This window comes from Mirounga angustirostris, unplaced genomic scaffold (genome assembly GCF_029215605.1).
Source record: "Mirounga angustirostris isolate CCGP_5_RB_7025 unplaced genomic scaffold, mMirAng1.0.hap1 SCAF_8, whole genome shotgun sequence".
Taxonomy (NCBI): domain Eukaryota; kingdom Metazoa; phylum Chordata; class Mammalia; order Carnivora; family Phocidae; genus Mirounga; species Mirounga angustirostris.
Genome location: NW_026991716.1, coordinates 85,693,929 through 85,712,243, shown reverse-complemented (window position 1 = coordinate 85,712,243; position 18,315 = coordinate 85,693,929). Strand labels below are relative to the sequence as shown.

The window sequence follows — 18,315 nt, the reverse complement described above, 5'->3', positions numbered from 1 at the left end:
TCTAATTGCTGTATGGACGGTTGGAGTTAAGAGTTGAGGTGAGGAGATCATTAAGGTCAGAGGACGTTGTTGTGGTAGGGCGGGTGAGAAACTAGCAAAGGCACTGGTGGAAAGTGGGTGGATTAGATGTAGTGAGTGAGGGAGAGTGGGAAGAATCCATACTCACCTTGGGGTTTTGGTACTAGGTGAAAGGGTGAATGGACATGATAATTTTGAAATGCCTTTGGTGCAGAATTGAACTGCTTAGCAGGTGGCATTCAGAAACTGAAAAATTACATTAAAATATACTAGTCGTCAGCTATATTTTCTTTTTTTTTTTAAGATTTTATTTATTTATTTGACACAGAGAGAGAAAGCACAAGTAGGCAGAGAGGCGGGCAGAGAGAGAGGGAGAAGCAGGCTCTCCACTGAGCAGGGAGCCGGACGTGGGGCTCCATCCCAGGACCCACGGATCATGACCTGAGCCGAAGGCAGCCGCTTAACCGACTGAGCCACCCAGGCGCCCCTATCAGCTATATTTTCTATAGCCCAATATACAAGAGTTTCTGTTAGCTATTGCTCGAGACAATGATAGCGGACAAATTGGCAAAGGAACTAGAGGAGGTCAACACAGGTTCCAGACAGAAGAAATGATTAATTTTTTTCACTCATTTATTTATTTAACAAACATGTATTAAAACCTTACTCTGTCCCAAGCATACTAGTCATAGCTCCAATTCTGCTCAAATAAAGAACCAGGAAAATATGGTGATGATAGACGTTTAACACTTCAGGAACAGCTGTTGGTCTTAATGCTGCCTCCTGAAAACTGCACTTTTTTTAAAGATTTTATTTATTTGTTTGTTTATTTACTTATTTATTTGAGAGAGAGAGAGAGTGAGAAACAGCATGAGAGGGGAGAGGGTCAGAGGGAGAAGCAGGCTCCCCGCTGAGCAGATAGCCCGATGTGGGGCTTGATCCCAGGACCCTGGGATCATGACCTGAGCCGAAGGCAGTCGCTTAACCAACTGAGTCCTAGGCGCCCCTGAAAACTGCACATTTAATGTGCTTTTTTGGCCACAATAAGATATGTAGGGGTATGATGCCAGGGGTGGCCAAAGTACAATTATAGGAAATATTTTATCTCGATTTTTTTTTCCATCTTAGAGGTTCCTTGAGGTTAAGGATAAAGACAGTCTGATTTCATTCCATTTTTACAGATTTCTTGAATTTATTATCATAAAGGATATAAGGTAGGGAGCATGGAACGATATGGTAGAAAGAACATGGGCTTTGTCACGGTGTGGGGTTGGGCATTCAAATTTGACTCTTTCAATCACTGGCTATTTGACCTGGGGCAGGTTACGGTTCATCTGACCCTCATTTTCCTCAGCAGTTCCTCCCTCTTTTCCGTGGTATTTCAGGGAGTAAAGACTGATAAGACAGTTTCTATCCTAAAGAATAATGGTAAGCAGAATAGAGTTGTATTCTGAGTGCTGTTCAAACAAAGTTCTTTAGGTACTCAGAAAGGGGGGCGCCTGGGTGGCTTAGTCGTTAAGCGTCTGCCTTCAGCTCAGGTCATGATCCCAGGGTCCTGGGATCGAGCCCCGCATCGGGCTCCCTGCTCGGCAGGAGGCCTGCTTCTCCCTCTCCCACTACCCCTGTTTGTATTCCTGCTTTACCCGTCTTTCTCTGTCAAATAAATAAAGTTTTCAAAAAAAAAAATAGATATTCAAAAAGGTTATAATGTTCAATTGAAAAGGACTTGAGAAAGAATCGTGAATGAGTTGGCTTTCAAGCTGACCCTTAAAGGAAGAATTTTGGATAGGTAGAGATGAGAAAAGCAATGATTTCAGGTAGTGGGAAGCACCGGTGTAACCCTTAATTGTGTTTATGGAACCATGGGTAGCACCTGGAATAATGGGAAACAGGTTCTTGAGGGAGTTTGAGTGTGTGTCGAGCCTTCAAAGTTAGGGAGAGACATAGCCCTGAATTCAAGGTTTCCAGAAGTTCCAGGTCAAAATGTCATTATCCTTGTGTTCCAAGCTACAATATCTCTCAGGCAAGTTTGATTTAAAATAAGATCCGTTGGCATTCTAGAAGTAAGTTTTTTTGGGATAGTAATCTGCAATATTCTTTCTTGCATGAGGCTTTATTTTTATAAAATACATTAAAAATCAGATATGAAAGTAGCTATTGAGGTTTGTAGGAATGCTGGATTATGATTATGCAGCTATTAAATGATAATTGTGAAGACTGTTGAAATATAAAAATGTCTGAATATGGCAATTCAAAAAGAGTATGAAACTATTGTGTTTTAGGCGGGAGGATAAGAATGGTTTTAAAGGATTCTTTTTATATTTTGCTCTAAGAAAACTGCTGAGAAAAGCCTGTACCTGTACCTTACACATGTCGTTAAGTTACGCAAAGCCTGAGCAGTTTCATGTCTAATACATCTAATTTAGCTACTCTGCACAGAGAATCTTGGCCAGTGTCCCATCCATTTGTAAATACCATCAGCTCAGTGAATCTCAGCTTTTGGTCTCAGTAGCCCTTTAGATTCTTAAAAAAATTAGTGAGGACGTAAAGAGTTTTGCTTAGGTGGGTTATACCTATCAATATTTATCATGTTAGAAATTAAAATAAAAAATTACAATATTTATTAAATCACTGAAAAATAGCAGTAATTTCCATGACATGTTAACACAATGTTTTTAGGAAAGATAACAATTTTGTAAAACAACACAAACTTAGTAAGTGGCATTTACATTTTTATAAATCTCTTTAGTGTCTAGCTTAATAAAAACAATAATTGTATTCTCTCTACTTCTGTATTCATCTATGATATGGTGTATAGTCTCTGGAAAATGCATTATATAACAGAATGAATGAAAGTAAAAGCAAATAATATCCTAGGCTTACTATGAAAATACGTTTGACCTTAAGGACCTGGGAAAGGAGGAGGGTGTCTTCAGATCCACTTTTAGAACTGCTGAACTAGCACATTTCTGTCTGTATTTTCTGTCTTCAACCTTATTTGCCCTAAGCACATCCTATTTCAAGGACACTGTCCCAGTCTTTTACCTTATCTTTTCTACTTATGTGCAGCATACCTTAGAATCTAAGAACACATGGTTTTGTGGTGTTTAGTTTTCTTGTATATATGTGCCTTTTTAAAAATATTTTTAAAATTTAAATTCAATTAATTAACATATAATGTATTATTGGTTTCAGAGGTAGAGGTCAGTGATTCATCAGTCTTAGATAATACCCAGTACTCCTTACGTCAGGTGCCCTCCTTAATGTTCATCACCCAGTATATGTCTTTTTATAAAACTGCACGTTCCTCGAGGATTATACCCTGGCTCATAGTCTCTTTGATTCTCAGTGTGGCTAAGCAGTAAATACTTGCTGAATTGAACTGAGCTAGCATGTGATGAGTTTTACTGAAGAAGTAGGAAAAGCGTTGCATTTTCACCAAAAAAGCCTTGAATGTTAATCTCAAAATTACTTTATTTATTCATTCAGCTTTTAATATACTTGAGCTTCTACCCTGTGCCAGATGCTGTGCTAGATACTGGAGATACAATAGTGAATGAAACAGATCTATTTCTATTTCTGCCATTTCAGTCTTCTGGTCAAGTGAGGGATAATTGACAAATCACACTTAATTGCTTAATAATTGCTTAGGGAGTGCTGTGATGGTGCAAGTGCAGGGGACTATGAGGATACTTTGGAGTAGTATCGAATGTAGACTGGCTATTTTTATTTAGAGCCAGAGCCTTTTTTTTGAGAGAGCATTCGCGAGTGCATGAGCAGGGGGAGGGGCAAAGGGAGAGGGAGAAGACTCCCCACTGAGCGGGGGCTTGATCCCAGGACCTGAGCTGAAGTCAGACACTTAACAGACTGAGCCACACAGGTGCCCCTAGAGCAAGAGCCTTCTGAGCCAAGAGCTGAAGGATATGTAGAAATTAGGTAGGCAAAGAGGAAAGGGGTGTATGTTCAGGTGGAGGAAATAGCTCATTGATGAAGGAGCTTGATCAGGGAATCCTATAGAGCTGTAGGTTAAGTTTTGTGATGTTGGGGGCTGGTGAGAGGGTGAGACTAGAGGTAAGTAGGAGTAGATATTGAAGGGCCTTGTAAGTTTAGAGTTTATCCTGTAGGCAGTTAGGAACCACTAATGGATTTTTTTTTTTTAAAGATTTTATTTAATTATTTGACAGAGAGAGACACAGCGAGAGAGGGAACACAAGCAGGGGGAGTGGGAGAGGGAGAAGCAGGCTTCTTGCTGAGCAGGCAGCCCGATGCGGGGCTCGATCCCAGGACCCTGGGATCATGACCTGAGCTGAAGGCAGATGCTTAACGACTGAGCCACCCAGGCGCCCGGATCTTCAAAATATTAAAAACGGAACTACCATATGACTTAAGAATTCCACTTCTGGGAATATATCCAAAGGAAGCAAAAACATATCTGCATCTTCATGGTCATAGCAGCATTATTTACACTCTGACATGAAAACAACCTAAGTGTCTATGAATGGATGAATGGATAAAGAAGTTGTGAGCTATAAATGTTATTCAGCCACAAAAAAATAAAGAAATCCTACCATTTGCGACAACACGAGTGAATTTTTTTTTAAGATTTTGTTTATTTATTTGACAGAGACACAGCGAGAGAGGGAACACAGGCAGGGAGAGTGGGAGAGGGAGAAGCAGGCTTCCCGCAGAGCAGGGAGCCCGATGCGGGGCTCGATCCCAGGATCCTGGGATCATGACCTGAGCCGAAGGCAGACGCTTAACGACTGAGCCACCCAGGCGCCCCGCCACTAATGGATTTTAAGTGGAGAAGTAGACAATCGGTTTTGTATTTTAGGAAGATCACTTAACTGTAACATGGAGATGGATAGAAATGCCTTTGTATATATACCTACTCATTCATGTGGCAGTATCAATTTATTATATGACTGAAGATTTTTTAAGGCTAATGGTTAACTAGGAGTTAGTGGAATTTGGAGGATAGACAGGTGAGGTAATTATTATTTGGTTCTAATGTACAGGAGTGCGGGGCCGGCAAGTTTTTTTCTTTTTACTCTTTAAAGATTAAACTTTTCAGCTGTAGAAATGGGCAAATTACATTAATGCTACATGACTGGCTTAAGTAATTGCATTAGGCAGTTGAGGAAATCCCAGTGCAGGTTCCCAGAGGAATGCTTACAGCTGTGTAGATTTCACATCTGATGCTAGGATTGCTTAAAAAAAAAAAATCCACACCTTCCCCTCAAATACCAGAAAACTAAAAGCAAGTAAAATCCCTGTATAATAAGGTCACCTATAACACAAGATATAAAAAAAGCAAGAAAACATTATTGTGAAAACCGAGAAATATGTATTTTTTTTTTTTAAACATAGCTCTTTTTCTTTTTTTTTTAAAGATTTTATCCATCTACCCGACAGAGAGAGACACAGCGAGAGAGGGAACACAAGCAGGGGGAGTGGGAGAGGGAGAAGCAGGCTCCCCGCAGAGCAGGGAGCCCAATGCGGGACTTGATCCCAGGACCCTGGGATCACGACCCGAGCCGAAGGCAGTCGCTCAACCAACTGAGCCACCCAGGCGCCCCCGAGAAATATGTATTATTAGAAAGTGGGTCGGGGCGCCTGTACATTTGGGGACAATTATCAGAGAAAATAATTGGGGATAATTGGGGACAATTATCAGAGAAAATAATTCTTTCAGACTCTTTCTTTAAATAAGCAAACAGCAAAATAAATTTATTTTCCCTGTGCCCATGGGAAACTCAGGAATCACCAGTGTTCCCCTTTTGGTTTAACCAAGGTAATTTACAAATATTTATAACTTTAAGAAAAGGTAAACATTTAATATTGCTTGGCAACAAATTTACTAGTCACTGTTTTCAGTTTTCTCCCATGAAAGCTGCATCTCTTTGTACTTGCTCTTTATTTCTGTAGGTTATTTATTTATTTTTTTTTGGAATTTTTGGACAGTTTAGAAACACACCTTAAATTTTGATTACTGTTGTTAAGCTGCCTTCCTGAAAGATTATACACAGGGTATAATTGACAAGAATACCCATTTTCCCATATTTAGCTTTGTTTATAGTTTTTAGGGGTTTTATTTTTTGGCAATAATGAAGTTTTTAATGTCCTCATTACCAGATCCATCAATCTTTTCTGTAAAGATTTTTTAGTCTTTTGGGCCATGCTTTGAAAACTTTTGTACTCTGCTATTATAAAGATATTCACCTACAATTTCTTTCTTTTTTTTTTTTTTTTTTTTAAGATTTTATTTATTTGACAGAGAGAGACACAGTGAGAGAAGGAACACAAGCAGGGGGAATGGGAGAGGGAGAAGCAGGCTTCCCACTGAGCATGGGGCTTGATCCCAGGACCCTGGGATCATGACCTGAGCCGAAGGCAGATGCCTAACAACTGAGCCACCCAGGCGCCTCTCACCTACAATTGCTTGTACATTACTTTTTAATATATGTCTGATTTGATATTTTTAAATTTGGTTTAAAAAAAAAAGATGATCATAGGATCTTTGTATTGGAGTCATTTTTATGGTAGGAAAATTTGAGCTGCTTAAGATTACTTTTTAGATAGCCTTAGTCTTAGCCAAGTTGTTGAAAAAAAATTTTTTTTTCTTTTCTGGTGCTGTGATCACCCAGTTTTCTGTCTTGCAAGACCTGAGGTATGTATAGAACCTATCAGGTCTATTCAGTTAACCAGCAACTCTTTGAGTACTCAGATTCTAGGCTTAAAGGGAAACGACAGAGATCTAAAAGAGCTTTAAAAATTTTATCTGGAATGCCTGAAGCTTTCTCTCAATGTTCTTTGATTTCTGGGTCTATGTCTGTTTTATTACGGAAGTACAATATCTGATGACAGTGTTGGTAATATAAAGAGATAAGGAAGGTGAGATAGAGTAAATCCCTTTTGATATAATAACCTTGTAGCCCTGAAAATCTTTGATGAATCTTTCTAATTATGGGCATTTTATGGGATCAGGTAAAAGTTGAGAACAAAGTAAATAATTGGTAATCAAATTTTATTAGTTTGTCTTTTTTGTTATTGCTGTAGCAGCCTTATCCTTCTAATTATACCGTACTTCAAAACATCTTGAAGTTCAGTCCTTAGTGCATTTGGTTCTGTATTTATAAAGGAAGAGTTCGTAAAGTGAATATGATCTAAAATCACTGCCAGACTGAGAAGTGTTGTTATCTCTATAAGCAAAATGATTAGTAATCATTCCTCATTAATAATACATTACTCTTTATTAAAACCCACACATCTGTTAGTATGTCAAATTATTGAGAGACTGATTCAGATACCCTTGTTTTATTTTTTATTTTTTTAAGATTTATTTATTTGAGAGGGGGAGGGGCAGAGCCAGATGCTTAAGACTGAGCCACCCAGGAGCCCCGGTACTCTTGTTTTAAACTAGAATCTTAAATTCTCAGCTGATAGTTTCTTAGTGAGCAAATGTACATATATACTTAGTTTCTAAAAGTTTTGCTGAGATGTTATTATGAATGTGAGGTTTAATATCTCTATGCTGCTTGCTGTATATCAGTCTTTATACTCCTAAATCATAAGCAATTAAATATAAACATTTACAGATAGTAGTTCATATAGTACCTGATAAAATGGAAATTTAATAAATCAATTGAATTTGAATTGTTACATTTTATAAATATTCTACTTAGTAAAACGAAAAACTTGCACTTAAAAACACACTTAGGGGTGCGTGGGTGGCTTAGTCATTTAAGTGTCCGACTCTTGATTTCCGCTCAGGTCATGACCTCAAGGTTGTGGGATCGAGCCCTGTGTCCTGCTCTGCGTTCAGCTGGGAGTCTGATTAAGATTCTCCCTCTCCCTCTGCCCACCGCCCTGCTCAGTACTCACACGCTCTCTCTTTCTCTCAAATAAATAAATCTTTTAAAAAAATTAAACACATTTAAATAGTTCTTAGAAAATGTCATTTTATTTTCTAGTTAAATTATCTGATCTATTTAATATTTAAGTCTAATAGCATAATTGTGAATATGTTCTCAGACTTACATGTAAAAGGCAATAAATAGACCCTTGCCACTTGTGTGAAGTGGCTATTTAACCATGAAATAAACTATTTTTATTGCCATTGCCCTGTGGTTATGTTCTTTCTGGCAGTGCTGTCCATATTTGGTGGCTCTGCATGGAGAGCCAGGTGGTGCTGAAAAGCATCGCACAGTGAAGCGTGGATATATCTAGGTTCAACATTTGTCATCCCTTACTGCTTAAGGGAAGGGTAAAATCTGTTTTTCCATATGTTTATGCTTTTTTTTTTTGCCCGCAGTTTTGTCCAGATGGTCTTATGAACATTGTTTACTTTAGGATGTTATCCCAGATGTCTTGAAAAACTGATGGGTAAATGTGGTACACAGATACATAATAATTTGCATGTTACAGTTTTAAAAAATGTTATTCTTGTAAGAATAAAATGTAATTTATTTCTGGAAATATTTTGTAAGTGAATGCTAAATGTATTAAAATACAAAAATATGAAAAATATGTTTTATATATATAATATGTATATTTATATATAATATAATATATATTTATATATATATAATATAAAATATGTTTTATAGATGTGTGTGTGTGTGTATGGTTAGTATAATCTGCATAGTTTATTTTCCCCAACATTTTTTCATGTTAATAAGCAAAAAAATATTCTGGCAATGTTAACTGAAGGAAATACTTTTGAGGAGTCATTTGATCAGGGTTGCATATACCTAGATATGTAAGACTCTTGCCTTCTTATCTTTTATAATTCTTCTTATTGTACCTAAATCACTGAAGAGAAATTAGGTGGTAAAATGGCAATAGATTTATAATCAAAAGATTGTCATTATGACTTTGGGCAAATCACTTAACCTGTTGGAGATTGAGTTTTGTAAATATAAAATCAGAGTAACAACTTTACCCAAAAAGATGGACTAATGCTTGGATTTAATTACTCTAGCGTCTGAAATCTCTTAAAAGTCGCTATGAAGCCATCTAGTGGCAACATCAATAATGAGAGCTGAAACCTGCCTATTCTAGGCTCTAGTTGGAATCTCAGATATAATTAAGAGGTGGACTGCTCTCATTTGCAAACCCAGCCAGGATCCATATGGGGCCTCCTCTTGTTTGTGAAATGCTTCTTGACCACTGACTGGCTTATTTCATTTGCTTTTACATCCACTTGCAGGTTTGAATACTGTCTTGCTTTTGCCTGCTTTTCCTTTTCTCCATGCCTGTTCTCTGCCCTTGAGTGACCTTTCCATTGATTGTACCAGCCTTTGCCCCCAAGCTCTAGTATGGGGTTTAATTCTTATTACTTGTTTTAATATATGGAAGACAGGAGAAGCGATCTATCTCTTGCTCCTTCTTTTCTGTGTTAACTCAGAACTCTAGGGTTGGGAGTAAAAAACAACTCCTCAGTATCTGGACAACACACATCCAGTAACAACCAATAATGTTTAAAGAAAAAGCCAGCAGGGGCACTTGGGTGGCTCAGTCAGTTAAGCAGTCTGACTCTGGATTTCATCTTAGGTCATGATCTCAGGTCCTGGAATCAAGCCCCATGTTGGGCTCCATGCTCAGCAGGGAGTCTGCTTGAGGATTCTCTCTTTGTCTGCCCCTGCGCCTGCTTGCGTGTGCATTTTCTCTCTGTCTCTCTCTCTCAAATAAATCTTAAAAAAAGAGAAAAGAATAAGCCAACAGGAATCAAGGGGGGGAAAAATGGGCAATAGGGTTTGTGGGAAAGTATTACATCATGGATAAAAGTTGCTAAGAGTTGAAAGAAAAATATTTTCCATGCGATAGATTTACTTAATGAAAAAAAACCTTAGAAACCACCAGTTCATTTTTCTCAATGAGGTAAGATGTTTCCACATGTTAGAAAGAAAAGCCAAGAAGATATGAAAACCACAAAGTCAATAAAAAGGCAAAACTCATATTAGCAATTCCGAAAATCAATTAGAAATAAGAGCTAAGCTTGAGGGCAAAAACCCAGGATGTTATAGGAAATGATTAAAGAGAAGAAAAAAGTGAGGGCAGATAAACAATGGCCATGAAGGATCACTTATGAAGGTATGGATTTTGGCACAAATAACAATTTTGGGGAGGCTCTCGGGCTGTTTTCACCCACTTACATGGTGCTTACCTTGCCAGGTGCTTTGCAGATAGTCGCTTTGCATTTAATCCTTATGAAAATCTTATAAGGAAATGTGTTAACCCCCCTTGATTGATACTTTTCTTTGGCAAAAGTCACAGTTGCCAAGTCACCCCTTATTTGAACCAACAGGATGCGTATGACATCAGTCTGCCCATACTTGAGATTACAGTTTCTCTTTATGGTCTTTTCTCTCTGCTTCTGTCCCTGAAAACAGGGCTACCTCCAGCCCTGTTCATCTCCCTTAATGTTGTTGCATAGAAGGGCAGGATGGGAGGGGATGTCTTTTTTTTTTTTTATTTGACAGAGACACAGCGAGAGAGGGAGCACAAGCAGGGGGAGTGGGAGAGGGAGAAGCAGGCTTCCTGCCGAGCAGGGAGCCCGATGCGGGGCTCGATCCCAGGACCCTGGGATCGTGGCCTGAGCCAAAGGCAGTCGCTTAACCAACTGAGCCACCCAGGCGCCCCTGGAGGGGATGTCTTATTTACTCTTAAAAACACATCAAAGCATGGAGGGCTAAGGTGCTACTGAATCTGCTGTTTAATCCGGTGTGTTTTCATTTATATTGAATTTTTATTATGTATGTTCTCCCCAACATTACACCCCTGTGGAAGAAAGAGCAGTACTAAGACATTTTCTGATCTCCATCAGTCTGATTGGGGAGACAGCCAAATATTTAAAAATTAATTAGCAATGCAAGGCAGTATGTCAGTATTAGATGAATAAAACATATAATTGCAAAGAACTACAAAATCTGAGGATTGAAAGAAATTTAAAAGAATTTTTTTTTTTTTAAGATTTTATTTATTTATTTATTTGACAGAGAGAGACACAGTGAGAGAGGGAACACAAGCAGGGGGGTTGGGAGATGGAGAAGCAGGCTCCCTGCGGAGCAAGGAGCCTGATGCGGGGCTCGATCCCAGGACCCTGGGATCATGACCTGAGCCGAAGGCAGACGTTTAACGACTGAGCCACCCAGGTGCCCCTAAAAGAGTATTTTGGTTAAAATAAAAGATTTGAGAACTTGGGAATTTCCTGTCAAACTTCAAATTATATATATATTTTTAATAGATTTTATTTATTTGAGAGAGTGAGAAAACATGAGTGGGGGGACGGGCAGAGGGAGAGGCAGAGAATCTCAAGCATACTCACACTGAGTACAGAGCCCATCGTGGTGCTTGATCTCATGATCCTGAGATCATGACCTAAGCTGAAATCAGGAGTTGGCTGCTTAATGGACTGAGCCACCCAGACGCCCCTCAAATTATATTTTGATTCAGAAAGTAATGTGCTGTTGAATAGATATGATGTCAGTTTGTAAATGTTAGAAATTGTTCATTTTCAGATTGTTTTGAAACATGATAAATTGATATAATTTTTAAATCTTCATTAATAATATAAACCAGTGAGCCCAAAACATGTACTTATGTACCATATATATAGGCATTTTCCTTTTTATATTATAATATAGTTCTAATTTTTTAAGCTTTTTATTTTGAAGTTTCAAACTTAGAGAAAAGTTGCAAGAACAATACAAAAAAAATTGCCATTATATGGTGATTTTACAATTCCATTATTTCTTCTGTGCATTAGTTGGCATTTTCTTGTAAGGAAGAGTTTTTCCCTTTTCCTCCAATTTAAAAAACCTATTATTGATTCTGACCCATTCTCATTTTGTTCAGTGAATAGTAAACTATTAATGACCCTTCTTTATATTGATACTCAGATTGTCCCAGAGTGGACCAGTGGGAACCTATTCAGGATGGTGCATGTGTATTTTGACCTACTCATCACTTTTTTTGAGCACTTCCTTATTTTCTGGCACAATAAAAATGTTATAGGCTTACTTTGTTTCTTTGCTGTCCTAGGTTTAGAATCAGCCTTTTCTTCAAGAAGTTTTCATTTCTTTTAGTGGGGAATAGTATTTAGGAACTGGGATCTGGATGTTTTCTTCTTGTTTTTTTACTTTATTCTTTTATACTTAACTATGTAATTCATCTGGAATTTATCCCTCAGTGTCGTACGTGGTATTAATACGTAACAGTAAGATACAAACTGGAGACATTTATTTGTGTTTGTATTCTTGCCCTTCAGGGATACCAATTCAGGGGAAAATCTTACTTAATTTTAATTAATGTATTTAAGTTATTTCAAATTTTATATATATATATACACACACATTTGATTTTACATCTTATGTCAGTTATGTTTTCTCTAACTTAGGTGCATTTTCTAGAATCCTAAAACTTTGTGAGGAAAAATGTGAAACAGGTGAAAAAAAGAAGGGAAGAAAAGGCAGCAGTGTACCGTCTGTGAAAGGAATTTCAAATTTAGGAAATACTTGCTTTTTTAATGCAGTCATGCAGGTAAGAGCCATCAGGAATCTTTGTAAAATGTAAAAGATAACTTTGTATTTATTGACACACCTGTAAACTAGCAATTGACTGCTAAACGTTCGCCTAGAAAGGCCTGTTTCCTTTTTGTTTTAGGCTATCGGTAGCCGTTGCTATGTACATACATACATATACACACCACCTTTTTGCACAGTGCTTCCAAAAGGCCTTCTCTGTGTTTTACCATGGTTCTGTCCATAATACTGACATTTATTAAATGTGAAATGTGCTCAGTCAAGTTTTTTAAAACTCAAAAATTTTTTTGCTCTGCTAGATGACATTTGAGAGTTGAAGAGACCATTTTTTCCATAGAATCAGAGGATATTACAACCGAATCAGAAGACTTTACATTTGCTTTCTTTTAGAACTTGGCACAATCTTACATTCTTATGGAACTGATGAATGAGAACAAAGAAAATGGGACAAAACTCAAGATTTTTCCTTCCCCAGACTCTCAGCTGGTAAGAAGAATGACTACTGGGATAATAGCTCTTTTTAGATGAGCCACTGATGGTGCCAAAATTGATCTTTTGTATTTCTCAGCACTGTTAACTGAGATGGTGTTTTGAAAAAATATTTTGAAAAAATAATTCAAAAGCATTTTGTGAAAATAATCCGATTTTAAAATTCTAACATTATACGTTCAAGATCTGTTATGGTTCAAACGTATCATGGGTCAAACAATACAAAGATATCAAGGCAACTTTTAAACAAAAGGGGTTTGGATTTAGTTGAGCAAAATGTCTAGGACTCCTGTTTTGTAGTTACTGGTAACATTTGCTTAAATATAGCATTTTAGTTCTTTAAAAGTAGATTTAATTTTAATAGTGAGCATCTAAAGATTTTTGGGGGCCTAGTCTAAAAATAGGCTATTAAGCTAGTGAGAAAAGAAATAAAGAAAAAGAGCAGCCCTTAACATTCAGAAGCTGGCTTGGCACCCACAGTTAGGCCATATTGTTCAAACAATCTCACAGAATGCCAACCTCAGGCCAGGTTGCTCTGAGACTGATAAAAATAAGACAAAGCAAGGCCACTTCATAATTTTATCTGAACTCAGACAAAAACAAGGTTAGTCTACCACTTAGAAAAATCTCAAGCACCCTATTTTGACCGAAGTGAGAGACTGCTACCCTCAAATAGTAGTAAATGAGCTTTAGCCTCATTCTTACCTCCCAAAGAGACTAGAATTTGGGTTACCCTAACTCAAAGATAAGATTTATCAAGATACCCAGGCTAAGAATTGCCTCCACTTTCTGACAGCATTCAATTGAGAGCAAACCTTTGCTTCCTTAGACTCTCCCCCAGATTACTCAGCCAAAGCCCAAATCCTGTATCCGTTCTTTCCAGTACCCCCTTATTGAGACACCCTGTGGTTTCCCATGGTGTGTGTTCTTCCTAAATGCAACAAGTAATAAACCCCTCTTGTTCAACTACCAGTGTGTTCCTGGTAGTCTTTGGCTGGAGGGCCCTGACAGTAGTAATTAGGTTTTTAGTTAGAAATTCATATGTGTGTGTGTGTGTGTGTGTGTGTGTGTGTTTTGGAGGAAGAGATGTATGTAATAGCTCATGGCTTTTGAAAATAAGAAAGGGGAGTTCTAAAAATTCTTAGCCCAATGTAGTAATATTAGATTTTTCTTCCACGGAGGCAGTTTTGAAAGACAGTATTGTTGTATTTCTTTGTTGAAAAGGCAACCTGTAAACTTATTGCCTGTTCAGCCCTTTAAAATTTTTATAGCAGAGCCCAGTGCCCTCTTCTAAAATGTAGTGAGGTAGTGAAAATTACTAAATTGGAGTTAATGCTTAGTCATTTGAAAAGATTTCCTATTAAATGTGATTGAATGTTAGGTGCTTTACATGTGGAACTGTATCTTGAGAGGACTATATGGCGATTAGATATTATAGCTGATCACTTTAGATTTGTGTTCTTCTAAGAGGAAAGTTTCAATCTTAGATCTTTGGTCTTTGGGACATAGATTTGACCTGAGCTGGAGGACTACCAGTGTAGATCACTACTCTTTGAATCACCAGTTTTACTTTGTCCTTTGCAATCTATATGCCTTTTGTTTCTTTTCCTTACCTTATTGTATTGGCTTGAACCTCTAGTAACATACTGAATAGAAATGATGAGAGAGCAGACATCCTTGCCTAAAATCCCCAGAGAAGGAGAAAAATATTCAGTCTTTCATTAACATCAGGAATGAAGTTAACTATAGGTTTTTCATAGGTGTTTTTTTTTTTTTTTTTTTCTTTTCATGTCTGGAAGTTTGTTTTGACCTCATTCACCAATTTACCCATCCCCTCACCCCCTGTTCTCTATGTCTATGAGCTGGTTTTTGGGTTTTTTGTTTTGTTTTGTTTTAAATTCCACGTGTGAAATCATATGGTATTTGTCTTTGTCTGACTTATTTCACTTGGCATAATGCCTACAAGGTCCATCCACATTGTTTCAAATGGTAAGATTTCATTCTTTTTTATGGCCGAATAATATTCCATTGTATATGTATACCACATCTTCTTTATCCATTCATCAACTGATGCATACTTGGGCTGCTTCTCTAATTTGGCTATTGTAAATAATGCTGCAATAAACATAGGGGTGCATGTATCCCTTTGAATTAGTGTTCTTGTATTCTTTAAGTAAATACCCAGCAGAGTGATTACTGGATCATATTATAGTTCTGTTTTTAATTTTTTGAGGAACCTCCAAACTGTCTTCCACAGTGGCTGCATCAGTTTGCATTTCCACTAACAGTGCATGAGGGTTCCTTTTATTCCACATCCTCACCAACACTTGTTGTTTCTTATGTTTTTTATTTTAGCTATTCTGATACATGAAGTGATACCTCATTGTAGTTTTGATTTGCATTTCCCTGATGATGAGTGATATTGAGCATCTTTTCATGTGTCTGTTGGCCATCTATATGTCTTCTTTGGAGAAATGTCTGTTCGTGTCTTCAACGTGGCAGAGAGCAGTTTTGATATTCAGAAGCTATGCAAAATTATAGCCTGTCCTTTCTGTGGTTTTAGTCAGATGGTAGATTTTTAAGGATAGTTGGTATGAAATATATATATAACATGTGTTTCATAAATACGTGAATGAGACAACCATATTTGATAGTTGTCTTAGAAAATAACATTCTGTAATGTCCCAAGATTATATTTGGGATCTGCTTTTTATTCATTATTTATAAGGAGAGAGGGTTACTGGTGAAGATAACATTTTATTTTATTTTTTTTTTTTTAAAAGATTTTATTTATTTGAGAGAGAGAGAGAGAATGAGAGAGAGAGAACAAGAGAGGGGGGAGGGTCAGAGGGAGAAGCAGACTCCCTGCCGAGCAGGGAGCCCGATGTGGGGCTTGATCCTGGGACTCCAGGATCGTGACCTGAGCCGAAGGCAGTCGTTTAACCAACTGAGCCACCCAGGCGCCCCGAAGATAACATTTTAGAAAACAAAACTTGGTAGGGGAGAAATTCTAGAATAAAGTGGGTTTCTCCTTCACACAATTTTAGCTGCTGTTGTCAAGCTTTATGTCTCTCCCTTGTAAAGAAGGAGAATGGTGTATCAATTTTGTGACATAATTTCCCATTCCTTATTTTATTAGTAAAATATTTGGGGAAAAGAAGGGTGTGGAGTTTTGCTAACAAATGTGATTTGTGATCATATATTAAGATGTATACATATCAAGTAGATAAGTAATTCTGCTTTTAGGAGAGCACATTTTTTAAGACTTTATTTTTTTAAGTAATCTCTACACCTAACGTGGGGCTCAAACTCACAATCCCGAGATGGAATTGCATGTTGGACTGACTCAGCCAGCCAGGCGCCCCTAGGAGAGCACATTAAGGGACAGTTATAAGCAACTAGAGGTTGGTGATTTTACTCTTAAGCTAATAGTTTTACTAAGTAAGGGGCAAATGTTAGGAGAATACCTGTGTTTTTCCAGGTAAGGCATTTAATTCCATTTTCCATTTTTTAATATTCATCTTATATATGTAGGAATAAAGTTTCTTAATACACTTAAGGCAATTTAGTTATCATTTAAGCAAAGTATAACTTAGATTTTTAATAATATTTAGTTTCAAAATTGCATATTTCTGACATAGAGTTGATCATGTTTTTAAAGGACCCATTAATAGTGGAACTTTCAAGCCCTGGAACATTGACCTCAGCCTTGTTGGTGTTTCTTCACAGCATGAAGGAGACTGAAAAAGGACCACTTTCTCCTAAAGTTCTTTTTAATCAGCTTTGTCAGAAGTGGGTGCATCTAAATTCTTGATATAAATAATTGAGTTATAAAATTCTAATGTATCACTTAATATGAGTAGTTTCACTCTTACTGTAACATCGCTATTATTGTCTAGACTCTCAAGAGAAAGGACTAATACTTATTTAGTTGCAACTCTGTGCTTTATGTAAATTTTATCTCATAGTACTCTGAAGAAGTGCTTGTTTATCCCCATTTTATAAATAAGGAAACTGAGACTCACAGAAGTTGAGTAGCTTACCTAGTTTTATAGTGACAAAGCCAGGATTCAAATAGAAGTCTGTCCTGATTCAGAAGCCCATGATGTAATAACAAAGGTAAGAACATTATAGAATTAAAAGGTGCTATTAATAGGTCATCTAAATCTAGTTTTCTTATTTTTACTTTTATTATTTTTTAAGTATACTCTACTCCCAATGTGGGGCTCAAACTCATGACCCCAAGATCAAGAGTTGCATGCTCTACCAACTGAGCCAGCCAGGTGCCTTCCTTAGTTTTAAAGATGAGCTTCGAGGCAAATAGAATTTAAGTGAATTTCTCAAGATAGTACTGTATGTTCAAAAACAAAATCCTTGTGTGCCCAGAAATACATACATACCATAAAGGACCTGACTTAACTTTAATTCTTTCATCTAAAAAACTGAGAGCTTATTTGTGTCAGGTACTTGCTAGAATCTAAGGGTACACAATGTATAATATATTAAAAATAGACCCTGTCATGGAGCTCATGAGCTAGTCCCAGTCCACAATTACTAAAATATATAGAAACAAAATTCTTTAAATGGGAACTTGCATTTTTGTATATCTCCAGGCTTTAAAATTTCATTTTAATTTAAGCTAGTTATTTGTGCCATGGTATTATATTTTATCTTCTAGAACTATACCAGTGTTAATTTTTTAAAAAAATTTTAATTGTGGAAAGGACACTTACCATGAGTTCTGCCTTCTTAAAAATTTTTAAGTGTACAATAGATTATTGTTGATTAAGGTGCAATGCTGAATAGCAGATCTCTGCAGCTTGTCCATCTTGCTTGAATGAAACTTTATGCCCATTGATTATGCCTGTATGTTCATTTCTCCTTCACTCCAGCCCTTGGTAGACACTGTTGCACTCTCTCTGATTCAATGAATTTGCCTATTTTAGATTCCTTATATAAGTGGAATCATGCTCTTTGTTTTTCTGTGACTGGCTTATTTCACTTAGCAAAATGTGCTATGGTATTTTGAATGTAGTACAAAATAAAGAGGGTTTATTATGTTTCATTTGGTTGGCAAATGCTGTTTTTTTTTTCAAAGCCCGAAGAACAAAAAAATCCTCAGATTTTTGTGACATTGGTGCCTCACGGAGTTGAAAAGTTTTTAGGATTCTATGTGCTTTCGAATTGTTTTTGGCTCTGCCAAAAATAATTGTTTGGTATCCTCTTTCTTTTTTTTTTTTTTTGGTTTTATAAAGTTTTTTTT

The 18,315-nt window shown here is 37.0% G+C and overlaps 1 protein-coding gene across 11 annotated transcripts in view; it reads left to right on the top strand.

Annotated features, from left to right (window-relative positions):
- The window catches only part of USP45 (ubiquitin specific peptidase 45), a 71,151-nt gene that overhangs the window by 15,099 nt on the left and 37,737 nt on the right, over positions 1 to 18,315 (top strand). For 9 of the 11 annotated variants that reach the window (XR_010413707.1, XR_010413708.1, XM_064597906.1 and 6 more), the window contains exons 6-8: positions 12,419 to 12,561; positions 12,954 to 13,049; positions 16,714 to 16,844. Coding sequence is in view for 8 of the 11 variants with exons in the window: in XM_064597906.1 (XP_064453976.1) it covers positions 12,419 to 12,561; positions 12,954 to 13,049; positions 16,714 to 16,844 (370 nt within the window). In the remaining 3 variants the exon portion in view is untranslated. Of the gene's footprint in view, positions 1 to 8,332; positions 8,404 to 12,418; positions 12,562 to 12,953; positions 13,050 to 16,713; positions 16,845 to 16,866; positions 17,172 to 18,315 lie in introns of those variants that run through there. The other 2 variants (XM_064597908.1, XM_064597909.1) reach the window with 2 other exon arrangements.